We start from the raw sequence: 27,988 nt of genomic DNA on the forward strand, positions 1-27,988 counted from the left end.
ATGACACAGTGAAACAATTAAAATTATAGCACATTTATTTTATGATCCGCGACACCGGAAGAACCAGACAGAGCTGTGTTCCAACAGGTTATCTTTAATATACTCAGTCACACCATTCTGAAAATATATTACAACACATCTCTACAGAGGCACGTTCAGTTCACTAATCACATTAGGTCAAACAAATGGTGTTGACATGACGACACAAATAGTACAGACAGATACATCTTTACGAGAAATAGCCGGTCACAACGGAGCTAGTCTTGCTAGTAACGTTCAGATAAATAAAGCTGCATTCTATGGTACCTTTGCCATCCTGGACACCGTCCCGTTTGGTACACAGGATGAGCTTTTCACTGTATTTACGGCCCAATGTGCTTGGTCAGCTGCATATCTTACGGTTTAAAACACAACCGTTTCATGGGCATTTACAGTACATCAAAAAATGCTAATACTATCTATTACATTTATTTACTCGGCTGTTAAAACATCTATACATAAAGTTATAATCTATATAACTGTAAAGCAGTAGCTAGTATTATTGCACTACGGCTCACCCCTGATAGAAAGCGTATGATTTTAATATGGCACCGACACACTTAAGAGAGAGAACTGCACATCGACAACACACAGGAAGTCTGTGATACACAGACACATGCTTGGTTTACGGAGAGAGATGATAGTGGGAGATTCAGTCTCATCAACGTACTTCACTGTAGGTATAGGTGTAGTATAGAAGTTGTAGTAGTAGTACTAGTAGCATTGGAGGTAAATAGGAAGACACTCATCTGTATCCCTACTGGTAATCTTGGGAAGAGAATTGCATTAACTGCACTCCCACACTATTAAGGGTCAACCATTGAATGAGCCTCTTTTCTCATTCTCTGCAGCTTGCTTGATCTCTCTAGCAGACTCAGACACCGTCTGAGTGCGGCTTCACAGTTTTGCAGGCCTTGCTATTATTAACGGGGTTGCAGCATGTTTGATCAGCCAACTGATTTTTAAAAACTGAAACTATTAATTTAAAAAGAGTTATTACTGTTGCAAAGACACATCTATAATAATATCAGTCCTCATTGTTGTTCTCCCACCACTTGGGGCTGACAGAACACAGTACAGGTGTGGGTGGAGGTTAGGGTACAGTGGTCCATGGCCTGGTTTCCGTGGTTACATGGACATGTGTTCGGGGAGAACGTAGGAGATGTCGTCCCAAGGGTGACGGTACAGACCCTGTTTCAGCCTCTTCTGGTCCAGGTAGTGTCCTGAGGGAGAAGTAGAAACGTAGTTAAGGTTCCAATTTTAGCATTATCATATTGCGTATCCGCCGCTCCTTACACCATAGCCCCTTTTTCCATTACCATTTCTAGGGGTCAAACTTATCAGGGTCATGACCCATGACCCCCAACTCACCGATGAAGCCCATGCTCCGCCCCAGGACAAAGATTCCATTCAGCGCTCCGATCTCCACAAACTCATCAGCCTCGTCCCTGAGGGGGAAGATAAACACCAGGGGGCAACGGTGAGTTGATGCAACACTGAATGTAGGCTAAGGCCAACAAAGGAACAGCCGGATGACCCAGACACAGTAGTATAGTTGCATTGTATAGAATGTATTTGGCTGGAGTTAAATAGCATAGGATTTACCGTGTAAATCCACCACAGTTCCTGAGCAGGTCCACAAAGGCTACTCCGATGAAACCGTCCACATTCAGGATCAGGTTGGGTTTCTGAAACCGCAGCAGAGAGGAGAAGACATGGTTTAGAGCAGATGATCTCAGTGGGGTGATCCAGGGTGCAGGAGAGGACGACAGGGTTAGTACCTTGGCGGTGGTGATCTTCTCTACATCCATGGCGTAGTCCAACAGCTGGGTGGAGGGGAAGGTCTTCTTCACAAAGTCCTTCAGGATCTGCACCCGCATGTCTGGGTTGTTGATCTGAAGCACACACACACACACACACACACACACACACACACACACACACACACACACACACACACAGTAAAACATATGAAAGACACATGGCATCCAAACAGAGACACAGGGACGGTGCTCACCGACTTGACCCTGTGTCCGATACCCATGATCAGGTTGCCCTCCTTCTTCATCTTATTGACAAACTCCATGGGCAGCATGCCGCTGTCAAACGCCTTGCTGAACTGCTTGGCTGCAGCGTCCAGGGCCCCTCCGAACCGGTCCCCCTGGAAATCACACACACACAAAAAGAAACACTCAAATAGAGAGACACACTTAGACTACCAAAGCTCAATTAATTAATTATTTAAACAGAGGCATTGTCTCCAGAAGAGGCTACTCTGCTGGTTTGAGTGGGCCTAAGAATGTCGAGGTTGACTTGACTATGGTCTTACGATGGTGAGCAGGCCAGAAGTGAGGCTAGAGATGAGGTCTTTGCCAGCACGGGCACAGACAATGGTGTTGTGGGCACCGGAGACGGCAGGACCATGGTCAGCAGTCACCATCAGACACATCTCAATGAACTTGGCCGCATAACTGGGCAGCCTTGGGGCAAGGAGGAGGGAGGACACAGAGACATTGAATTGGAATCAAATTCAATTATGAGAGTGTATGTTTAATGTTTTATGTGAACAATGGCAGTATTTGTATTATTGACTGTTTCCCAGTTTCATGGTTTGGGGGACAGAAGTGTACCTCCTCTGGAACCAGAGCAGTCCCAGGGTTCCTCCCAGGCCCATCTCCGACTTGAACACCTCAGTGATGGGCATTCCAGCGTAGATGAGCTCCTGGCCCCTCTCATCACAGATACTGGTCATAAAGGATGCTGGCTTACGGATCAGACCCAGCTCCTACAGCAGAGGGATAGAGAGAGGGGGAGAGGGAGGGAGAGAGAGTCACCACACCCTCCCATTGCTCTCCATCTGTTTCAGTTTAACACAGTCTGATGCGGTTCGTGAAGTTTTCCTTATATGGAAGTCAATAGCATTGTCTAGAGCCAATAAGAGATCCTGATTCAGCGCTAACTCATAGCTACTGTTTACAGGCCTCCTAGGCCATATAGAGTGTTCCTATCAGACCTTGTAGTCATGGCAGATAAGATTCACATTTTTGGTGACTTTAATATTCACATGGGAAAGTCCACAGAACCACTACAAAAGGCTTTCGGAGCCATCATCTACTCAGTGGGTTTTGTCCAACATGTCTCCGGACCTACTCACTGCCACAGTCATACTCTGGACCTAGTTTTGTCCCGTGGAATACATATTGTGGATCTTAATGTTTTTCATCATAATCCTGGACTATCAGACCACCATTTTATTACGTTTGGTATCGCAAAAAAAAAAAAATCTGCTCAGACCCCAACCAAGGATCATCAATAGCCGTGGTATAAATTCTTGGACAACCCAAAGATTCCTAAATGCCCTTCCAGACTCCCTCCACCTACCCAAGGACGTTAGAGTACAAACATCGGTTACCCACCTATTTAACCTTGCGTAATACCCTACATGCAGTCGCACCCCTAAAAACAAAAAACATTTATCATAAGAAACTAGCGCCCTGGTATACAGAAAATACCCGAGCCCTGAAGCAAGCTTCCAGAAAATTGGAACGGAAATGGCGCTACACCAAACCGGAAGTCTTCTGACTAGCTTGGAAAGACAGTACCGTGCAGTATCGAAGAGCCCTCACTGCTGCTCGATCATCTTATTTTTCCAACTTAATTGATCCGAAATTTATTTTTGATACTATCACAAAGATAACTAAAAAGCAGCATTCCCCAAGAGAGGATGGCTTTCACTTCAGCAGTAATAAATTCATGAACTTCTTTGACAAAAAGATCATTATCATTAGAAAGCAAATTACGGACTTTTTAAATCTGCGTATTTCTCCAAAGCTCAGTTGTCTTGTGTCTGCACAACACTGCCAGGACCTAGGATCAAAGGGAGACACTCAAGTTTTTTAATACTATATCTCTTGACACATTGATGAAAATAGTCTTGGCCTCTAAACCTTCAAGCTGCATACTGGACTCTATGCTTGGCCCTCCTATGTTGAACATAATAAACGTCTCCCTATCCACAGGATGTGTGACAAACTCACTAAAATTGGCAGTAATAAAGCCTCTTAAAAAAACCTTGACCCAGAAAAAAAATAAATATATATAAATATATAAATAAAAAAATAAATATATATATAAAGAAAATAAATAAATAAAAAAGAAATATCGGCCTATATCGAATCTCCCATTCCTCTCAATTATTTTTGAAAAAGCTGTTGCGCCGCAACCTACTGCCTTCCTGAAGACAAACAGACTGGTTTTAGACCCCATCATAGCAGAGACTGCAATCGTGAAGGTGGTAAATGACCTTTTAATGGCGTTAGACCAAGGCTCTGCATCTGTCCTCGTGCTCCTACACCTTAGCGCTGCTTTTGATACCATTCATCACCACATTCTTTTGGAGAGATTGGAAACCCAAATTGGTCTACACGGACAAGTTCTGGCCTGGTTTAAATCTTATCTGTCGGAAAAATATCAGTTTGTCTCTGTGAATGGTTTGTCTTCTAAGAAATCAACTGTACATGTCGGTGTTCCTCAAGGTTCCGTTTTAGGACCACTAATTGTTTCACTATATATTTTACCTCTTGGTGATGTCATTCGGAAACAATGTTAACTTTCACTGCTATGTGGACGATACACAGCTGTACATTTAGATGAAACATGGCGAAGCCCCCAAATTGCCTCCCTGGAAGCCTGTGTTTCAGACAGAGTTGAAGTCATAAGTTTACATAACCTTAGGTTGGAGTCATTAAAACTCGTTTTTTAACAACTATTCCAATTTTTTGTTAACAATCTATAGTTTTGGCAAGTCGGTTAGGACATCTACTTTGTGCATGACACAAGTCATTTTTCCAACAATTGTTTACAGCCAGATTATTTCACTGTATCACAATTCCAGTGGGTCAGAAGTTTACATACACTCAGTTGACTGTGCCTTTAAACAGCTAGGAAAATTCCAGAAATTATGTCATGGCTTTAGAAGCTTCTGATAGGCTAATTGACATCATTTGAGTCAATTGGAGGTGTACCTGTGGATGTATGTCAAGGCCTACCTTCAAACTCTCTGCCTCTTTGCTTGACATCATGGGAAAATCAAAATAAATCACCCAAGACCTCCACAAGTCTGGTTCATCCTTGGGAGCAATTTCCAAAAGCCTGAAGGTACCACGTTCATCTGTACAAACAATAGTGCGCAAGTATGAACACCATGGGACCACACAGCCGTCATACCGCTCAGGAAGCAGACACGTTCTGTCTTGCAAGCCGAAGAACACAATCCCAACCGTGAAGCACGGAGGTGGCAGCATCATGTTGTGGGGGTGCTTTGCTGCAGGTGGGACTGGTGCACGTCACAAAATAAATGGCATCATGAGGAAGGGAAATGATGTGGATATATTGAAGCAACATCAAGACATCAGACAGGAAGTTAAAGCTTGGTCGCAAATGGGTCTTCCAAATGGACACTGACCCCAAGCATACTTCCAAAGTTGTGGCAAAATGGCTTAAGGACAACAAGGTCTTGGAGTGGCCATCACAAAGCCCTGACCTCATATAGAAAATTTGTGGGCAGAACTGAAAAAGCGTGTGCGAGCAAGGAGGCCTACAAACCTGACTCAGATACACCAGCTCTGTCAGGAGGAATGGGCCAAAATTCACCCAACTTATTGTGGGAAGCTTGTGGAAGGCTTCCCGAAACATTTGACCCAAGTTAAACAATTTAAAGGCAATGCTACCAAATACTAATTGAGTGTATGTAAACTTCTGACCCACTGGGAATGTGATGAAAGAAATTAAAGCTGAAATAAATCATTCTCTCAAATATTATTCTGACATTTCACATTCTTAAAATAAAAAGTGGTGATCCTAACTGACCTAAGACGGGGAATTTTTACTTGGATTAAATGTCAGGAATTGGGAAAAACTGAGTTGAAATGTATTTTGCTAAGGTGTATGTAAACTTCCGACTTCAACTGTAAGTGGATGGCGGCAAATCTTTTACTTTTAAACTCAGATAAAACAGAGATGCTAGTTCTAGGTCCCAAGAAACAAAGAGATCTTCTGTTGGATCTGCCAATTAATCTTGATGGTTGTACAGTCGTCTCAAATAAAACTGAAAGACCTCTGCGTTACTCTGGAGCCTGATCTCTTTTGACGAACATATCAAGAATATTTCAAGGACAGCTTTTTTCCATCTTCATAACATTGCAAAAATCGAAAACTTTCTTTCAAAAATGAAGCAGAAAAATGTAGCCATGCTTTTGTCACTTCTAGATTAGACTTCTGCAAAGCTCTACTTTCCGGCTACCCGGATAAAGCACTTAACTTCAGTCAATGCTAAACACGGCTGCTAGAATCTTGACTAGAACCAAAACATTTGATCATATTACTCCAGTGCTAGGCTCTCTACACTGGCTCCCTGTTAAGGCTAGGGCTGATTTCAAGGTTTTACTGATAACCTACAAAGCATTAAATGGGTTTGCTCCTACCCATCTTTCCGATTTGGTCCTGCCGTACATACCTACACGTACGCTACGGTCACAAGACGCAGGCCTCCTTACTGTCCCTAGAATTTCTAAGCAAACAGCTGGAGGCAGGGCTTTCTCCTATAGAGCTCCATTTTCATGGATTGGTCTGCCCATCCATGTGAGAGAGACAGACAGACTTCCTGGTATGGCAACTGAGTGGCCTCCGACCGCAAGGTACTACAGAGGGAAGTGCGAACGGCCCAGTACATCACTGGGGCCAAGCTTCCTGCCATCCAGGACCTCTATACCAGGTGGTGTCAGAGGAAGGCCCTAAAAATTGTCAAAGACTCCAGCCACCCTAATCATAGACTGTTCTCTCTGCTACCACACGGCAAGCGGTACCAGAGCGCCAAGTCTAGGTCCAAGAGGCTTCTAAACAGCTTCTACCCCCAAGCCATAAGACTCCTGAACATCTAGTCAAATGGCTACCCAGACGATTTGCATTACACCCCATTACACGTTCCGGCCTTTCTAGAGAGTTTTTCCAATCCACTGTGCTTCTACATCTGCATTGCTTGCCGTTTGGGGTTTTAGGCTGGGTTTCTGTATAGCACTTTGTGACATCGGCTGATGTAAAAAGGGCTTTATAAATACAATTGATTGATTGATTGATTGATTGAGACATGAGCCAGCGTGGCACTGACTGGTTGTCATTACTCACCCGAGCCCAGGAGTAGTCCATTGGCACCGTGGGAGGGGGCACCTCCATAGCTGGAACGATGACTCCTTTGCCAACAAGGTCATCATACACTGATCTGTACATGAGGATGGGAAACTTCAATTTCACAACAGTGCTTTTGTACATTTATTAAAACGGTCAATTTTACGTTGTGGCTTTGATGTATGTTTTTCTAAATCATATCAGTGTGTGATTTTCTGCACTGACTTGATGACATCTCCCAGCTCGTCAAAGCTCTTGGGTACGAACGCGCCGGCCTCCTTCAGAGCCAGGTTCTTGGCCACGGCTGTCTCCGAGGCCTGGTTGGCACACGCTCCAGCATGACCAAACTGGACCTACAGGTGACATCATAGGAAACAGTCGCCAACCCCATAACCAGACCCTTTCTTCCAGTATGCCTACCCTGTAAGTCTCTGTGATATCAATCCAATGACCTTTAACCCCTCCCCCCCAAACTCTTCCCACTGCCCATCACTCACCTCTGAGGAGAACATGGTGGCACAGGTCCCGATGCACCAGCTCACCACAGGCTTGGTGATCCTGCCTGACTTGATGCCCTGGCAGATCCTATACTCCTCTGTGCCGCCAATCTAGAAGGGAGATCAACAGTGCTTTTAAAAGGAAGTCCACACACACACACAATTGCAGAGGCGAGTATCCAAGCATGGAATTAGTCTGGTCATAAATGTTGACGTTAATTAGCCATGCTTGATGAAAATAAATTAATTGTGTTAAAAGGATAAGCTTTATTTTTCTATGGTTAGTTTACACAGTGGAGGGGGCCATTAGCAGCAATGATGTAGATGTGTGTGTGTGTGTGTGTGTGTGTGTGTGTGTGTCTTTCAAATCCTCACCTCTCCCAGCATTACGATCATCTCTACCCCTGGGGTGTCCTGGTACCTCAGCACATGGTCTGTGTAGATTGAGCCTGGGTATCTAATGAAAAAAAGCAGCATTAAATTATACACAGACATACATCAGTAATGTTATCCACCCCATTCACACACACAGCCACTCTCTAACCGGTCTCCTCCAATGGCCACTCCCTCGTAGACTCCGTCGGTGGTGCGGGAGATGATGTTGTTGAGCTCGTTGGACATGCCTCCGGAGCGGGACACGTAGGCCACACTGCCTGGACGGTACAGCTTAGAGGCCAGGATGTTATCCAGCATGCCCCCGGTGTTCCCGATCTTAAAACAGCCAGGCTTGATCCCTCCAACCTGGCCAAGCGCGTACACACAGAGTTAGATAAGACACTCTACACCTTTAAAAAGCAGGCCTCACATACTGTAAGTGAGGGGTGTAGAGTAAGAGAGGCCTACCGTTGCCGGGCCGATGATAGTGATACCCTTCTCGTCCGCCCTCTTAATGATCTTCCTGGTCTGGGCTTCAGGGATGCCCTCGGCTATGATGGCGATGGTGTGGATCTGAAGGGGTGGGGTATATGAATTATTACAGTCGGTCAGATCTACTGCTCTCTCACCATTAGATGACACCCTCTGGATGGCATGGAGGCACTACCAACCTGCGGGTACTGCATGGTCTCCATGGTGCTGTCGAAGGCAGAGCGGAGCGAGGCGAAGCTGATGAGCACGTCCACCTCCGGGTGTTTCCTCATGGCGTCGCCCATGTTCTTATAGACAGGCAACAGGATCTCCTTATGGCCCCAGTAGAACTTCTGCTTGTGGTCCCCACTGGAACACACAGACACAACGTTAAGTATCGAAAGATGAACCAGACAAATAGATAAGCACGTGTGAACGCACACACACACACACACACCTTGTTATTTTCAACACCTCTCTGTGGTCTCGGGGCACGACAGTTAGAGTGGTATACAGGAAACAGGAAGTAGAGCCAGGAAGTAAAGAAAGAGACACCTACGTGAATGGGTAGACCATGGCAGACACAGAGGGCTCATCCCTGGAGCAGGTGTAGTCAAAGTCCAGCATGCCCTGCACGGCCCGAGTCTGCATGCCCCACACGATGGACTTGGTCTGCTTGCTGAAGAGGGTTGACGCCTTGACTGCAGGGACAGGAACACACAGGGGACAAGGGAGAGAGAGGGGAAGGAGGAAAGATGGAGGGAGGGAGAGAGATGGAGGGGAAGGTTAACTACAAAATGCAAAGTCACTCAGACAATGAACAGAGGTTTGGCATGCACACACACGCACACACTCTGAGGGAGAAAAATAGCTTGATCTCCTTATTACCGCACCAGGAGAGAAAAGGGCTTTTAACTCACTACAGAGAGGTACGAGCTTTAAAGAAGTCATATCCTGCTCTGCTAAGAGGTGTGATAGAGCAGGGCACACAACATCAACAGAAGACACATGGCAGGGCAAACAGTTACTAGACAGTGAAGGAACCGAACACTGACAGCCAGCCGCTGACTGAGACATCACAACCGACAGGAAACCACAGGTTAGTGAGACAGAAGCTGAACCCGCAACCATCCAAAACAACATGTTATCACTGTATATTTCTAGATGTCAGAAATTCCCCTCTAAGGACTACAAATGCGATCAGAAATGTAGTCGTCTATATGTCAATATTGTCTTAGTTGTTCCCATGGATGAAGCATTAGAACGCCATAGAAATAAAAGCCACTTCTAGCACAGGCACACGAGAGAGGACAGGAGCACAGCCCTCCGAGGGCTTCACAGGGGGGCTAGGAGGAGAGCCATGTCCCAGGCCCACCCTAGTCAGTCTGTCTGACAAGGGGAGTGTCCTACCTCCTGGACTGTCTGACGACGCCTGTCGCTCTGTGGCGCCACAACAATAAAAAAAAATAAAAAAAACAGAAACAATATAAATCAATATTATTACATTCAGAATTTGCGTAGATAATGCCCTCCGAAAGGGAAGGCTTTTCACAACAGATGCTGGGCTGATGTGGGCTGTGAGACCCCTAATGGCCACCAGGGGGAGCTGGGACACAGAAACTCACATTTTATGAGAGCGGGGGCTCTCAAGGAAGCCTCTTGCTACCAGGGTTGGGGTCAATTCCATTTCAATTCTAGTCAATTCGGGAAATAAACAAAATTCCACATTTTCCTAATTAAAAAGCATTTAAGAGAATTGAAATGTCAGTGTATTTTATGAATTGACTGGAATTTAAATGGAATTGACCCCAACCCTTGTAAATCTGCATTCCATTAAAACGTGGCAAGACTTTTACATAAATACTTCAGAAGCATCATTCTTACGTTTCACGTGTGTGTGTGTGTGTGTGTGTGGTCTCGTCGAGGAGCTCACCTGGAGGGGCCCCTGACTTGGCCTTCTTGGCAGCAGAGGCCCCGGTGCTAGCCTTGTTCTCAGAGAAGGAGGCTGTCCTGCTGGAGGCTGGGGTCTAGAGAGGACAGAGGAGAGAAAAGAGAGGGAAGAAGTGTTACATTCTGTTGAAGAGCTAATCATGTTAACACCAGCTCTGATGCACACATGCCTTCCTAGAACAGCCTCGATTTGAATGACTTGCCTAAAACGGTCATGTTTTATTTGTGACAGTGCCACATTACATTCATAGAGAGCGAGAGAGTAGCACGGTGCGAGCTTTACAATGAAGCCTTGTGTGATAAACCTGCAGTGATACCAGCTGCACAGTAGGGCCCTATGTACAGACTACATCTATAGCACAGTGGACTCATGTTGAACTTGCTTTAAAAAAACGATCTACATGCTGGGCCCCCACAGTTTAAATTCATTAAACGACATTCAGTTGAGCTGTGCTTAGAGTGAGATTTGGGCTTCCTGGGGAATGCAGAATTGGCACTTTTGCGAACCTGTGCATGTGTATTTGCTGCTTTCATATTTTTGCCCTTTTGCCCTGACATCATCCATCATCAAATGGATATAGGCCCCCTTCCCATAACACACGCATGACCACAGACGCATCTCTCTGAAAGCCCCGGTGCAGCACATTAATAACGGAGCCCTGCAGGCTACAGCACAGGCCTAGTGTATTGTCTCCTGGCTGCTATTTAAAAACCACAGTAGCATACAAAGCCAGGCAAATCTCTACACACAAAGATGCACCTCAGATTACCTCAATGTGCCAGCATGGGAAACACGTCACTGCGAATCACAGTGTTTGAAAATCACGGTTTTTAAGATGTTTACATTTTTGATGTCATCGGGTATAACAGTCTTATTTTCATATCATCACTGCTTGTCTAATAAATCACCGCGTGTTTATTTTGTGAAAATAACTAGAATTTCAAAATTATTATTTATTTCCCTGAGCCTCCTTTTGCCATTGAAATGCTCTGTCTGATCGTGTGGGCGTGCTGAAACAAATGTTAATATATTGACATACAGTCCTGATTGGCAGATAGGAGCCCACCCCACTTACCCCTTCAAAGTGGGAGGATACATATGCAAATAAATGGTGACGTCATTGGTCAGAATAATCAGATTATCCCACCTGAACAGGCTGAAATTCCAGGCATTTTCTCTCTCCAAAATCTCTTACATTAAAAAGGCATTATCATCATTTTCACAATTTCAGAGTGTTATTTTGAGCTCAGTGTGGAAATATCATAAAAAAACCGCCACTTCACATTTTTGACCTCATTGAAAAGTGATAGAATTGCCCTGTAACTAATTATAAGCCCAGTGTAACCTACCGATGAACTGGCACTGGAGTTGAGCAGGAAGTTGGCGGTGTGGGCGGCGACGGGAGGCTCTTTGGGTATTGGTCGGTGGCCCAGCGCCATGCCGACAATGGCAGTCATGTGAGTCTCTGTGCCGAAGACATGGATGGGGATGCCAGTAGTCTTACCTGTGGAAACATGGCGCACACACACACACACACACACACACACACACACACAGAGAGAATGTCTTCAGATGGTCGAGTGTGTCAATCAAAGCTAAAAAATAGCATTGGCTTGACATTTATCACCGAGGAAATTAGGAGAAATACAAGAGCATGAACATCTCTTGCAAAAGGCACTTTTATTTATTGTGGAGCTACTCACCCACTTCGCCCATGACCCTGAGGCCTTCCTGGTAGTTGGGGCCCCCACGGCGGACAAATATGGTGATCTCATGCTCCTTTATGGGGCCCTGGTAGTCCCTGATGGCTCGGACAATGCCCTGGAACAGAGACAAGACAGGATCTCAGAGAAGCCTAACCCTAGGGGAATCTAAATCACAATTGCTTCAGATATTGTGTTCAGCTCTGTGGATACATTTTTATATCTACCTTAAATGTGGCTGCAACGTTAGTGAAGTTTGCGATGCTTCCTCCGATGATCAGGACTTTTCCGTCGGGGTGTTTCTCGCGGGTCATCAGGGACAGGATGGTCTTGGCGTAGTCATAGGTCTGCTGTTCGCTGGGCGCTCCTGAATACTCCCCGTAATTGGCCAGCTCGTCAACTCCGCCCAGGTCACAGATGGTGTCACTGTGTGGGAGGGATCCCATTGGATAAAAACACACGGGTGCAGGGACAATACACATAATCACCTCAAGAAAACATCTACAGTATACTGTACATTCAGTATAGTAGTGCATTGTGAAAGTTGAATTATATCAACTTCTCTCTCCCAGTCTGTAAACACTGTTAAAACAATCTATACAAATAGACACTTCTCCAATCCACAGAAGCATTCAGTCACAGTAGGTGTGTCTGTGTACGTTACATCTCCTTATTCCTCCAGACTCTCGTTAAGATGGCATCGTTAGAGGATCTCGTTTAGCTCTCCGCAGAACAAGCAGCAGCGTCTGGTCCCGGCTGCGCCATCAATCTGATTGTTGCATCACTAGCTGGTGCACTCTCCTAATGCTAAACCCAATTACAACCTAGCGTAGCTTCGGAGCCAGCCAGACACTACGCTAACAGGGGCCATTAGCAACACCACAATGAAAGAATATGGGAGCGTTGAGAGAAACTCCAAACATGTTATTAGTAACATTGTTTGGCATGCTGAGGTGAAGGCGCACGGCTGAGATTGAGACATTGTGATTGGTGACTGTACCTGTAGACGACGGAAGCCCCTCCTCCTGCCACCATGGTCCAGATTCTTCCACGGGGGTTGAGCAGGGTGAGTTTGAGACTGGCACCACTCTTGGCATCCAGGTCTGCAATATAGGCCTCCTGCAAGAGCCAAAGGGAAGGTTAGCTGAAGGTCCAGCGGTGGTAGTGGAAATGCAGGATTTCCTGATTGCAGAAGTAAAATCAGGCCAGACATCAGTTTGAGCACCACTTCATTAGGCTGTAATAATCCACTCATGTTGTTTCCTTTTCAAACTCATTTTATCCTGGTTCAACGACAGAGGATAAACATCTCTGGTAGCCCAGGTCCACACTTTCAAATATCAGTATTTCTCCTCAGATTCTTTTTTAATTTATGTGCACCTGCTCATGTGGGATGTTCCTGTGTGGTGAAACACATTTCTGATACTATTGGGAAAAGAAGACAGAATGTCCAGGCAGTAAAAACAGCCTGCTGCCAATCAGAGCTGGTTGTTTGTGACAGCGAGGGACACAGCTGGGGACACACCTAATCAAAGGCCCCCGCTGGTACCGTGGCTCCACCCCAGACTGACAGCAGCCCAATTAAAACGGGTCCGTCTGGTGCCGACAGCACCCAGACAGACCCTCTGTCTCAAAGCAGCTCAGACCCGCCAGAGCAACACACACAGAGACCATTAACCATACTGCCAAAAACAACTATCAAAACACAAGCCAATTAAATCATCAATAAACACACAAAACTCTGGTCTAACATTTTAAAATCTAGACTGGGCCATAGAAATGGAGACAAATAACAGAATATCTAAGCAAAGAATCAGAACGTCTAATGAGGTCACTACATCCCTGTTGTCCCTGTAGCCCTCCACCCCGACGACCTTTGCTACTGGGGTGTGCTATGGTATCGCCATGGAGATAAGGTACTAACTCAGTATGAGTCAAGGCTGATTAATCTCTGTGCTACTCTTTCCCCCAGTCCCTTTCCTGATCAACATCCCTCTCCATAGCTGGGACAGCCAGAGGACTCATAAAATAGTCATGGAAGGAACGGAAACCTTTATCACTGTACAGGTGTGCATCTAGTCAGCAACAATAACTAATGAGGAACCCGATACAACATGTACATCTGTGATTTCTATGCAGATTAATTTAGGTGGAGGCTTATTTGAAAAGATATGTCAAGTCTTTATCAGGGTTGGGGTCAATTCCATTTCAATTCCAGAAGTACACTGAAATTCAAATTCTCTGCCATGATTTTCAATGAGGAAAATGTTGAATTGGATTTACTTTCCGAATTGAGCCAAACTCTGGCCTTTACATGATACAATCGCTTTACAAGTAATTGTGTATAATATTTTATATGACTTCCTTGGAACTGCCCTTATCCTTCTAGTTCCTTCTATGTAACAAAATGGACATAGCAGCCTCTGTCTAGCAGTCAGGTGATTGTCCTCACCTCAGGGTAGGCCTCCCTGCCAAAGGGTGGAGGGAACTCCACGTCGCCCCATTTGGCCTTACAGAGGTAGTCAGCCGTGGCATCGATCTTAGCCGCCATATCCAGCACAAACACGCCATCCTTCGTGGCCACTGAGAGAAGGAAACGGAGAGAGAGAGAGACACGACATGAAAGGCAAATAGAAGCACGTTAGCCCGGGGCATTGCAGGGTTAAACACAGAAGGCAAACAACCACATCCTCTTATTGATATTCACTTGGCTTCTTCCACTGTGATTGAATCAGAGTACTGCTCTCCATCTGTACCTCACTGCTTTCCATCCTACCTAAGTGGATTTGTTCTGGGGTCAGGTACGGTTGGAAAGGGCACGGTTTTGTTTAGATAAACACTGGACACTGTGTTGGTTCGTTTAGTTTCCACAGAAACCCGCTCGTCTCCAGCGGTGCCACTGCGGGGGTGATCTCTTAAATAGAACACGGGGAATGAGAGAGGACCATGTCCACCCCCAGGTGGCGTCCTAACCTCCCTAGTCCCTACTCACTCTGCGGGAAGGGGAGATTGGAGAGGCAGGGGGTGTGGGGGAGACATCAAAGCAGGAGGGGAGGTCTCAGCAGCCCCAGTCCTCTCCCCTCCACAGGAACAGCTGCCACGGGGCATATAACCTGGTACTGATGACCAATTTACACCCTGATAAAACACACTGCAGTCATCAAACAGCAGGAACATGAATTATTCAACCAGTTCCCCCTCAGAATTAGAATGTTGTAATGAACTTCTGCTCCTCTATACGTTTTCCTACAAGGAGATGTTTTTAGATTCCGTCAGATCTTTATCATGTTTAGGCTGTGGTAGGAGGTTGGTAGGAGTGTTGGTTGTGGTAGGATTGTATGACAGGACCTACCCAGTGGGTTGATCTCAAGGTAGGTGAAGTACAGGTCTTCATACAGGTTGAACAGTCCAACGATGAAGCTGGCCAGGACCCTGCAGGAAGAAATAACCAGCCAACAAGTTCAACTGTTTTATAGCTACACCTTGACCTTTTAACTTTCCCTAAAACGCGGACAGACCCTTTCTCGTCCTTATTATGTGCAGGGAAATAAATATGGTTCAGTGGAAGATCTGCCAACTGACTGTTCGTTCTAATTCATTTCCCTTAGTGATGGCACTTTCCTTTCAGTGAGTCACACCCTTTATATAGCACTAAATCCATAAAAACAAGAGTCAACATTAATGAGGAAGAAGTGAGAGAAAGAGGGAGGGTTGGAGGCAGTGTTGGATTAGGAACCGGCTCTTTTCCACTGCACCTGTAAATTAGCTGGTAAGCCTCGCTACAACGAAGGAAACGTCTGATTTACTTTCGCCTCCTCCTGTCAAAACAGATGGGTGAAGGGCTGTGGTGGAGGCAGTATTTCTTCCTCTCTCCCTGCCTGTCTGTCTGTCTGTCAGCTGTGCAGGCACCTCTGTGGCCTTGTGACCACGTCAGTCTCCTGTCTGTCAGGAGGGCTCCTCTAGCTGCCAGGAGAACCCTGGCCTCAGGCCCGACACATTGCACCCACAGTGACTAAGCTCATCTCCTACTGACAGGTTCTGATGGGGCTAGGCCCACCGCTCCGGTCGTGGATCCAAAGGAGGGAAGAGGGTGAGGGGGGGGGGGGGGGTGGTGAACAGTGCAGAGCCAACTTCCTCAATGTCAGCCAAGACCGTGGTGAGCCCAGCCCCAGGCCCAGCCCCTACCTGCCTGCCTTCACAGAGAGTAGTTTCAAGCGAGGGGGGTCACTGTATCACACCCATCAAAATAAACGTCAGGCTCCAGGAACGTGCTCAGAATAAGGCCAAGGGGATGAAAGGAGGGGGGATGATCGAAGAAAGGCGAGCTCGTAGTGGAGGGAGTTTGTCATTTCTCTAATGGAACTCACCCCCCTCCTCCTCCCTCCAGCATTACTGCATTATCACAGAGTACCTCCCCATCGCTTGCCCCTCTCTGTGTTTTGTAGTGAGTGGTGCTGCCATTGCTTGCCAGCCAGCTTTAGTTTTACGCAACAACAACCCTCAACTTCACTACCTCGGAATGAATGAGGTTCTCTCCCATAAATATACATTTTATTAACCTAGTATCCTGTTATTTTAGCGTGCAAATTCTCCCTTACAAAGTAGAAATCTGTTTTGAAATGAACGCACCACTCACGCTTTTTTGTCCGCGACGACATGGGTCAGGAGCTGCTTCTTCACCGCGTCTTCGGTCAGCTTCTCGTCCACTCCTACCAGAAGCTTACTGGCCTTAGCGTCCACGTCCCCCACGTCTACCCCTCCTTCATGGTGGAACAACACGTAGTCTCCCTCCCGTGTGGCGTAGATACACACGTAGAACTCCTCTTCCTGAGGGATAAGGAGACACACACACACACACACACACACACACACAGGTCAGTTATAGACAACCAGAGACATGTACGTCATTGAAGCCATTTGGGTAATTCACTCCAAAACTTATCTTCGTCCCCGTTTTCGTTCTGTACTTAAAGTGCTCAATCTTGACAACTTGACTGCTGACATGCATCACTGTTTGGGATGGCATTAACAGGGGACTAATGAACAAAATACTAAAGTATATATATTTTTTGGTGGACTATCCCTTTAAAGCTGCTCCTTGAGATTTGATGTACTGTTTAGCGAAGGTGCAGTACCTCACACTACTCATGAATAAAATTGAAAGTAAGTTGGAAAACCTGTTCGGCTGCAGTCCTCTGTGAGGTATCTAGACTAGAGAAACCGCATCACGTAGGTACTTCACCTGCTTGTGGGCTACGAATGGCTCGATGAGGAAGTTCTTCAGGATCCCCTTTGCTTTTCCCACCTGAGAAACACATACAGCACTTATTTAGAAGCTCACAGACAGACATTGTGTTGGGGGGGAGAAATAGAGAATTTATGGCGCAAGAAGGCAGCATTTAATTTGGCAAAAGCATCATTAAATCCCACAGGAGACTACAATGCTATAATGACTATTACTCTGAGCAGCTGAAGTGAGCCAGCTGTAGCGAGTCTGGAGGATCCTTCATAACGCAACAATGCACTTGTTTACAGGTACGTCCTCAGGACCAATAGAGGGAGAGAAGCAGAAAGAGAGAGAGAGAAAACGAGAGAGGGAGGCTATGAAAAGCAGAATGAATGAACACACCTCAAGGCCCCAAAGTGAACACAAAGTGGCCACAGAGCAGACAAACTAAATAAAATCCGGCCACGGGAGAAGAGAGTAGAGTTGAATAAAGCCTGAAAAAAAAGGAGGCCCAAACTGACAGAGGATGACATCTACACAGAGCAGCAGTCTGGTATAGTCCTAGGTGAAATGAGAGATCATTTAGCTGGCTGTCACACTGCCTGTGTTAAAAGGTCCCCCCTCATAAAACAACCAGGGACTGCCCGGGAGAGCAGCCAGCCGACAGAAGAAAGAAAAAAAAGAATGGAGAAAAAGGAGAAGGTTGACATTTCCAAGAGATGGAATAAAAAGGAGGGACGATGAAGGGAGAAAAGAGGCCATCTGATTAAAGACGAGCCGAGGCCAAATTAAACTGAAATAACCTCCATACTGATTCTCTCACTGCTCCCTAGAGAACGAGGGAGGAGGCGGCAGAAGAGAGGGACGAAAAGGTTGGAGGAATATATTGATTAAGAAGCTCCAAAAAAATAAAAAGGGGAGGAAGGTGAAACATGATTGAAGTTTTACACAAACTTAAAGTCGTGACAAAAAAAGGGGTCAATTCAACAGATATGATGCACAATAACCCCTCATTTTCACACCCATTTGCCTGGAAACACATGAACTATCCTGGTCACACCCCATCACTGAGGGAAGCCATGGCGTCAAACAGTGGGGGAAATAGCCAGGCGAGGAGTCATCGCGACCTCTGGGATTAGCGATTTGGTAAACTGAGGAGAAACAGAGTGATGGCTTGGGAGAGGAGAGCGAGAACAAAAAGTCGAGCTGACAGACTAAATTGTTCACAGCGACTGAACTCTACCCCACCTCTTCTCTCTAGTCAAAACACAATCCTGTCTCTTTCAGACACACACACACACAAACAGAACGTCATTCACTTACACAACTAACTAACACATACTGTAGCCCTCAATCTGTAGTATAAACCCCAGTACCACCCTCTAATCTCAATATCCAGCTACTGCACAAACACCTTCCTACACACACGATAACATACGCACTACACACACACATTGATTCTGTGTTGTAGATATGTGGTAGTAGAGTAGGGGCCTGAAAGAACACACTTAATGTGTGGGGAAATCTGTTGTGAATGTATTGTAATGTTTTTTTTAAATTATATAACTGCCTTCATTTTGCTGGACCCCAGGAAGAGTAGCTGCTGCTAAGTGGGAATCCATAATAAATACACTAACTATCCCATATACAGCTACATCTAAACAATGAAAACACACATGTTGTGAAACATGTTCTATAACTGTAACAACTTAACCGGATTCTAAATGAACAGCAACAGCTGTTGAAGCCAGTCAAAATAAAATAATTCATCCAAATAGACGCCATCTTAAAAACGGTGAATTCATTTATTTCTTATTGATGGTCTCCAGCAGCGACTGACGTTTTCATCTAAAATGTCTGGCCCAGTGATATATCCAGCAGCCCACAGCTGCCTACCTCTAACGCAAGCACACACACACACACACACACACACACACACACACACGGTTTATGAAGCACACAAACATCTAAGTGGCACACAGAGCGATGGACCTACTGTAGCGTGCTCGGCTTACACTGAAACCTGTTTACTCACAGGCAGGACTCTCCGTTTTCGGCTGACTGGCTTGATTGACTAGCACCTGACAGAGCAGCACAGATTGCTAATGAGCTCTCGGAGTTAAACATGCATCAAAACAAACACACTTAACTTGGATGGGTAGTACTAGTGGGCATGGGAAAGAGGGGATGAAGAGAGAAATAAGAGAAAAGAGAGGGCTGAGGGGAACCAAATGTTCTGCAGGAGACAGAGTAAACAGTGAGCAGAGTGAAAGAGTTCACTACGGTGCAGACTGAAGAGCCTTGTGGGAGATGGGTTTCAATGTGCATGACCAGGAATGGGCCTGAACCTAGCTGTAGTCATTGTATTTTGGAGGATCCACTTCAGGATGACTTGGTGTGTGTGTTTTTGTATTTATAATAATAAATAAATAAGCGTGTGTGTGTGTGTGTGTGTGTGTGTGTGTGTGTGGGGCAATGACCTACCATGGTCTCTCTCATGAGGCGGGTCTTCAGCCACTCTTGGACACCTTTCAGGTCCAGGTTGACACCTACCAGTCCCAGCTTACCCCGCCGCTTGATCAGCTGGTCTGGCTTCACTACCAGCCGCTAGGGAACAGACAACGCGGTCAAACTGTTAGCGTCACAACACCAGGATAATGGACATAAGTGACTGTGATTTAGTGAACATCCTTAGACTAGACTACCCATCACAGGATAACGTAGTTAGCCTCACATTAACAAATTGCTCATTTGTTGTAGACCAGGAGGTAGGTTTCCGGGTCCTCCCTCAAATCAAAGTTTATTGGTAGCGTACACAGATTTGCAAATGTTGTCGCAGGTGCTGTGAAAATGCTTGTGTTTGTAGCTCCAGCAGTGCAGTAACACACACATATTTCAAAACAGTTAAAATAAATAAATATCAGAACGAGTGTGGAATATTATATATAGTGCATTCGGGAAAGTATTCAGACCCCTTGACTTCTTCCACATTTTCTTACGTTACAGCCTTATTCTAAAATTGATTAAATAAAAACATCAAAAGGAACAGTCAGTATCTGGTGTGGCCACCAGCTGCATTAAGTATTGCAGTGCATCTCCTCCTCATGGACTGCACCAGATTTGCCAGTTCTTGCTGAGGTGTTACCCCACTCTTTCACCAAGGCACCTGCAAGTTCCCGGACATTTCTGGCCCAGCCAGAGCCTAGACTTGAACCCAATCTCTGCAGAGACCTGAAAATAGCTTTGCAGCGACACTCCCCATCCAACCTGGCAGAGTTGAGAGGTTCCGCAGAGAAGAATGGGATAAACTCACCAAATACAGGTGTGCCAAGCTTGTAGCGTCATACCCAAGAAGATTTGAGTTTGTAATCGCTGCCAAAGGTGCTTCAACAAAGTACTGAGTAAAAAGTCTGAATACTTATGTAAATGTGATATGTTTTTTATTTTTAATACATTTGCAAGCATTTCTAAAAACCTGTTTTTGCTTTGTCATTATGGGGTATTGTGTGTAGATTGAGTATTTTTTTAAACATTTAAACCATTTTAGAATAAGGCTGTAAAGTAACAAAATATGGAAAAGTCAAGCGGTCTGAATACTTTCCGAATGCACTGTATGTATGTATGTATGTATGTATGTATGTATGTATGTATGTATGTATGTATGTATGTATTATACAGTACAAGTCAAAAGTATGGACACACCTACTCATTCCAGGGTTCTTTATTTTTACTTTGAAGAATCTCAAATATATTTTGATATGTTTAACACTTTTTTGGTTACTACATGATTCCATGTGTGTTATTTCATAGTTTTGATGTCTTCACTATTATTCTACCATGTAGAAAATAGTAAAATTAAAGAGAAACCCTGGAACGAATAGGTGTATCCAAACTTTTGACTGGTACTGTATATATTTTTATTTTATTTAACTAGGCAAGTCAGTTAAGAACAAATTCTTATTTACAATGACGGCCTACCATGGCCAAGCCCTATCCCAGACAACGTTGGGGCAATTGTGCGCCACCCTATGGGACTCCCAATCACGGCCGGTTGTGATACAGCCTGGAATTGAACCAGGGTCTGTAGTGACGCCTCTAGCACTGAGATGCAGTGCCTTAGACCGCTGCGCCACTCGGGAGCCCACTATATAGACGGTATATGAATAGAAAATGTGTGTACAGCAGTAGTTATAGGGGATGAGACATGACTAGAATACAGTATATACATATGATGTGGGTAAAACAGTATGTAAACATTATTGAAGTGACCAGTGTTCAATCAATCTATGTACATAGGGCAGGAGTCACTAAGGTGCAGGGTAGAGTACCAGGTGGTAACCGGCTAGTAACAGTGACTAAGGTAGTGGTGACTGTTCAACACTGTTGGCCTGGAGATAGAAGCTGTTATGCATCAGTCTCTCGGTCCCTCCTTCCGTTCCTCCATACTCCCCCCTCCCCCTGGCTGCTACCTCTCTTGGGTTAATCAGAGATCGAGAAGTTACTTATGAGACTTGAGCCATTATCATCCGGAGAGCTGCCAGGCAGAGAGGGCCCAGGGTGAAAGTTAATGTAATTTCCTAATCAATCCTGTCACGTCGGTTCATGTGTATCAGGGCCTACACCTGCCCTCCTCCATCCTTCTCCTTATCCTCCTCCAAAAACAGCCTCCCAGCTGAGTGAGTGAGACAGACAGACAGACCGACCGACCGAGCGAGAGAGACAGGAGGAGAGAGATATATATTTTACCCTGGGAGATGAGTCATACTGTAATTCTATTAGACCCCTCTTTCTCCCAGACTCCTCCATCTCTGAGGTAATTATGACTGCTCTTAAAGAGAGCGTCTCCTCCCATTGTGGATGTCACTTTTTATTCCTCATGATACATTCCGATGACGATGCGGATATTCATTCTCCTCTACATTGACTTTACGTTTTACAGCCAGAAGAGTGGCTGAAATGAAGATGGGCCTGCTAGCCAGGACGTTAGGTTCCTAACGAGAGCCAGGAGACCACTCTACTCTTCCATTAGACTAAGTGATTGTGTCCGCAAAATAAAATGTAGCATTTCACACAGGCTGCAGTCAGGGAAGGTGGCTGCTGTGATAGTCACGGAGACAGATTTATGACTATAAATGTTGCCAAACTGAATCTACTGACTGCAATGTAATATAATCCTTGTTTTGAGCAAACATTTAACCTTGCGTGGGTCAGTCATCCTCACGAAGAAATAGTTGTTGTCTGAAAAGACAGTCGTGCCATTGACTATTGGTGATTGAATGACATAAGAGCTGCTGTTAAGATATAGGTACTAGGTCGGTATTGGGTTCTAAAATGGGCCTTCGATGGGTCAGTTATTCCTTACCTCAGTGAGCAGCCAGGGGTGGTCCTGCGCCAGCCGGTCAAAGTCGGTCTCGGTCGTCACGTTGGCATAGCGGAACCTGTTCTGGACAGCTGCAGACGTACAGATGTACTTATAGAGGAACTCCTTCCCGGTCTGCTCTGAGATGGCTTTGGCCGACATGGTAGATCAGAGAACAGTGGTCTGAGAGGAGAAAGAGAAAGAGAAAGAGAGAGAGAGAGAGATTAGGTAAACCCGATTATAACCACAAGTGCATACCAGTACAGGGTGACTAGCTTAAGTATAAGAGATTCTAGTTATGTTCCCAAATATGACACATCAGAGAGGACAGGCCTACCTTTAACAACAGCAGCCTCTTACATGATAATTATGGTATATAGTGAGCTATTCATTTACACACAAACTGCAGATCAGAGGTCTCTATCTACGTTGTAGGATCTGCCCCGTCATCTCTTCAGTATGCTATCCTTTATTGGCCCAGCTAAAAAAAAAAAAATCCTTGTCCAGGCAGGCAGTGATGCGGAGGCTAAGTTGATTAGCCCAGGTCTAGGATCTGCACTCTAATGGAGTAACGGGCCCTCATCTGGCTGTCACTCAAACAGAATCAGGTGAACCCTGAGACAGACACACAGCTTTAATCACCAGAGACAGCACAGAGAGGGGGCCTGGAGTTAGTGTAGAGGACAATAACCAGACACACACACACTATCATTTTATTATACCACACACACACACACACACACACACACACACACACACACAAATCATTCAGACGACTAAACAACCTTCAGAGAGGCTGATGCATTGCCGTCTCAAACAAACAGAGAAACAATCCCCCACACACATAGACATACCTTGAACCTACTGCTATTGAATGAAGGGTGTAGTCAGTGTTTGTAGTGCTAGGAATAAACAGTGGGTAAAGGACATCGCTCCCGAAGGAGAGGACTCTCTACTATGAACTACACATTATGAGACGTGTCAGACGTGCAGTCTCATACACAAACAAGATAAGGCCGATGGCCCGATTGTCAGACTACTATGATGTCATGGTCGCGTGTATAAACCCTGTAACGGGTGAAGGGTCGTCCTGGTATGACATAGTGACCCGGAACTCCATACTAGGGATATTCCCAAGAGACTATTAAAAAGGCAGCTGTCTGTCAGCACACATGTATAAAAAAATAAATCATAAATCAGATATTTGGAGAGGGTCAGGACAAAGGATTTGATCATTCTTAAATGAACATTTAATTATTGTGAAAACGCTAAAGTTTGAGGGGGAAATTTGCACATTGAATTTAAGCAAAAACACCAAAACCCAATAGGATGTGTAAATCGAATGTTGTTTTCCTTTCATGGCAAAGACAAGGGTTGTGACCCTTTCGGGCATCCTCCTGCTGGCTTAAATGAAGCCATATGCTAAATGGGACAAACTCAGTTCTGAATGCCTAGTCTACTGGGACCACGTCAGTCAGTCAACCTAGAAAGGCCTTTAAATCACTCACTATGTTGCCTCTGCAACAGAACAGTCAATATATTTGGATTTGAAAATTAAATGTTCATTAAATCATGAAGAAAAATTATTCTGAACATTATAGAGCAGAATGTGGTACTTGGATGTCCAGACTCACAGTACCAAACGTGACCAACCCCCATCCTCCACCACACCCCCTGCCCCCTCGTTATCCCCCAGCCCCCCCTCTGTTTCCTTCCGCCAGCACAATGTGCATATTCTTTTGTTATTGATCTGGCCTTGGTTTTCTGCTACACTCACTCGGCAGAGCTTTATCATTGATTTTACCACAGACCAGATGGATATCAGTGATGAGAAATGTGTCCTATTACTGTGCTGATACAAACCCACTCAGTCACTAGTCTCCGTAATATCACTACTAAGAAATTGACAATAAAACAACAAGTTGCTCTTCAGTATTCTTGCGGTGATGGACCACCCAGTCAACTTGCTCTCTGTGCCCTTCATCAGATAGAGCCCTGTGGCCTCCCGAGCGGCGCAGTGGTGTAAGGCACTGCATCGCAGTGTTGCAGCGTCACTACAGCCTGTGGTCCGATCCCAAGTGGGTGTTAAGAAGCGTAGCTTGGCGGGTCATGTTTCGGCGGACACATAACTCGACCTTCGCGTCTCCAGAGCCCGTTGGGGGAGTTGCAGCAATGAGACAAGATCGTAATTGGATAGCATTTGGATGTCACATAAAGGGGGTAAAATTCAATTAAATTCAGATAAAGAGCCTGATATCTACCAGAGAAGGCTTTGCTCTGGGTTGCTGCCCTGCTAGCCATTGATTAGATAAATGAATGGAGGTGGTGTCGGAGCATCTTCAGTATTGATCCCTCTTCTCCCTGAGTCACTATAGCTCTGGTCCGAGGCCAATATAACACTGGATGGGAGGAGAGACAGACTCACTACAGTATATCTGTCTATTTACTCTCCGCTAGCGGCTTGTCAGCGTTATGAAATATCACCCCTCCTCGCCAACATAAATGATCCAGCGCGGATAACATTGATCAAGAGCGGTTGAAGCGCAACGCTTGTAGACTGCTAGATGAGGCACACAAACACACACGGATGAAGGCACACACACACACTAGAAAATATGCATATCACACACACATCAAAACCACTGACACCTACAGCAGAAACACAAGCTTCTTCTCATCAGAAAATCTGATCAATTCTGTTTCTGTGAAAAGCACTGTCTTTCACAGCACTGAAGTCAGAATGCAATTAACCTTAACCTGGCCTGGTCCACTACACCTCCAGATTACCTTCCCTTATACTACAACAACAACACCAAAACATCTGCACCTGGGTCTGACAGGTAGAAATTACAAAAATACTTCAGGGCTTCAAAAATCAAAAAAACATCTGTCTGCCTGCTAGAGAAGATATCTGTCGGGACTAATGAACTTGGGGAAAGCAAGGAAGTGCTTTCAAAAAAAGCAAGAGCTGTGTTTTGAGAGTGGACTAATAATGCATGATTTGTGTCAATTAAGATTCTCTATGAATCTCATTCCAAGTTTATTCAAATGCATGATCACTTGAACATTCTGACTTAAAAAGAAAACCTAAGGCAAAGGTAGCTTAATTAAATGACTATCGCCCCGTAGCACTCACTTCTGTCATCATGAAGTGCTTTGAGGGCCCCACAAGGGTGCGTGCTCAGCCCCCTCCTGTACTTCCTGTTCACCTATGACTGCGTGGCCATGCACGCCTCCAACTCAATCATCAAGTTTGCAGACGACACAACAGTGGTAGGTTTGATTACCAACAACGACGAGACAGCCTATCGGGAGGAGGTGAGGGCACTCGGAGTGTAGTGTCAGGAAAACAACCTCTCACTCAACTTCAACAAAGGAAATGATTGTGGACTTCAGGAAACAGCAGAGGGAGAACCCCCCCATCCACATCGACGGGACAGCAGTGGAGAAGGTGGAAAGTTAAGTTCCTCGGCGTACACATCACGGACAAGCTGAAATGGTCCACCCACACCGACAGTGTGGTGATTAAGGCGCAGCAGCGCCTCTTCAACCTCAGGAGGCTGAAGAAATTTGGCTTGTCACCTAAAACCCTCACAAACTTTTACAGATGCACAATTGAGATCCTCCTGTCGGGCTACATCACCGCCTGGTAAGGCAACTGCACAGTCCATAACCACAGGGCTGTCCAGAGGGTGGTGCGGTCTGCACAACGCATCACCGGTGGGCAAACTACCTGCCCTCCAGGACACCTACAGCACCCAATGTCACAATGGTCCACAAGGCCAAAAAGATAATCAAGGACAACAACCACCCGAGCCACTGCCTGTTCACCCCACTACCATCCAGAAGGCGAGGTCAGTACAGGTGCATCGAAGCTGGGACCGAGAGACTGAAAAACAGCTTCTATCTCAAGGCCATCAGACTGTTAAACAGCCATCACTAACACAGAGAGGCTGCTGCCTACATACAGACTTGAAATCATTGGCCACTTTAATAAATGGATCACTAGTCACTTTAATAATGTTTAAATATCTTGCATTACTCATCTCATATGTATATACTGTATTTTATACCATGTATTGCATCTTGCCGATGCCGCTCTGTCATTGCTCATCCATATATTTATATGTATATATTCTTATTCCATTCCTTTACTTAGATTTGTGTGTATTAGGTAGTTCTTGTGGAATTGTTAGATTACTTGTTAGATATTGCTGCACTGTCGGAACTAGAAGCACAAGCATTTCGCTACACTCACAATAACATTGCTAACCGTATGAGACCAATAAAATGTGATTTGATTTAGTCAAAGGCATGCCATGCCAAAGACACGACTAAATAAATAAATAACTACATTAAGGGTAATACGGACATTTTCTAAACAAATAAACATGACACAGCCCATGAGTCGACACATTTTAAAAGAAACTATAGTAAGCTAAGCCGTGGCCACAATAACGCTTTCATAATGTCTTCATTCTTTATGAAGTCAAGACTGGTACTGTTGATTGACCAGTTCAACTCGTCCTGTGTCTCTCTTTCTTTCCCTTACTCAGTCCACACACACACACACACACACACACACACACACACACACACACACACACACACGACTAAACAACCTTCAGAGAGGCTGATGCATTGCCGTCTCAAACAAACAGAGAAACAATCCCTCACACACATAGACATACCTTGAACCTACTGCTATTGAATAAAGGGTGTAGTCAGTGTTTGTAGTGCTAGGAATAAACAGTTGGTAAAGGACATCGCTCCCGAAGGAGAGGACTCTCTACTATGAACTACACATTATGAGACGTGTCAGACGTGCAGTCTCATACACAAACAAGATAAGGCTGATGGCTTATTGTATTTGCGTTAGCTTTTTAAAACATTTTATTTATACTGCGCATGTTACACTACTTTATGTAACTTTCAAGTCAGCTTTCAGTTACTCCTTGCAATCTGTAAACATCCAAATCGATATAGATTTATCTCACCTTTATATCTCGAGAGTTGTGGGAAAGATCTCCCAGGTTTTCTGTTGAGAAGATCTGGATCGTTTCGGCTGTGAAACGATATGAGCCGGCAATGATTCTGCTAACTGCTCCTTCTTCTATCTGTGGTTCGGCTGTCGGCGTGGGACCACTGACTTCACTTCTGGGTTTTCAGTTTTCTTTCCTCTTC

At 45.1% G+C, this 27,988-nt stretch overlaps 1 protein-coding gene across 2 annotated transcripts; it reads right to left on the reverse strand.

The window, feature by feature from the left end:
* Window positions 1–17: 17 nt before the first annotated feature.
* On the reverse strand, window positions 18–27,975 carry LOC115197732 (ATP-citrate synthase). 2 transcript variants are annotated; one of them, XM_029759530.1, is made up of 28 exons: window positions 27,802–27,975; window positions 22,808–22,987; window positions 19,930–20,052; window positions 17,461–17,523; window positions 16,855–17,045; window positions 15,571–15,650; window positions 14,671–14,801; window positions 13,219–13,337; window positions 12,446–12,644; window positions 12,219–12,336; window positions 11,865–12,019; window positions 10,498–10,591; window positions 9,975–10,004; window positions 9,124–9,265; window positions 8,765–8,933; window positions 8,562–8,666; window positions 8,263–8,459; window positions 8,094–8,175; window positions 7,719–7,829; window positions 7,447–7,574; window positions 7,222–7,315; window positions 2,670–2,824; window positions 2,369–2,519; window positions 2,057–2,200; window positions 1,821–1,934; window positions 1,645–1,727; window positions 1,411–1,487; window positions 18–1,262 (listed from the first exon to the last, which is right to left on the reverse strand). In XM_029759530.1, the coding sequence occupies exons 2-28, from the start codon at window positions 22,964–22,966 to the stop codon at window positions 1,168–1,170; spliced, it is 3,309 nt and encodes a 1,102-aa protein (XP_029615390.1). In that variant the 5' UTR covers window positions 22,967–22,987; window positions 27,802–27,975; the 3' UTR covers window positions 18–1,167. The 2 variants fall into 2 exon arrangements, with proteins under 2 accessions (XP_029615390.1, XP_029615398.1); XM_029759538.1 differs by lacking the exon at window positions 9,975–10,004.
* Window positions 27,976–27,988: the final 13 nt, after the last annotated feature.

The sequence above is a fragment of the Salmo trutta genome, chromosome 1 (genome assembly GCF_901001165.1).
Source record: "Salmo trutta chromosome 1, fSalTru1.1, whole genome shotgun sequence".
In the NCBI taxonomy this organism is placed as follows: domain Eukaryota; kingdom Metazoa; phylum Chordata; class Actinopteri; order Salmoniformes; family Salmonidae; genus Salmo; species Salmo trutta.

Bases quoted from the DNA above. Each gene is read 5' to 3' on its own strand.
- LOC115197732 (XM_029759530.1), bottom strand. From the start codon at position 22,966: ATGTCGGCCAAAGCCATCTCAGAGCAGACCGGGAAGGAGTTCCTCTAT. The intron at 7,830-8,093 runs GTGAGGATTTGA...TCTCCCTTCTAG, and splicing joins TGATCGTAATGCTGGGAGAG to ATTGGCGGCACAGAGGAGTA. The intron at 1,728-1,820 runs GTACTAACCCTG...CTGCGGTTTCAG, and splicing joins AGAAGATCACCACCGCCAAG to AAACCCAACCTGATCCTGAA.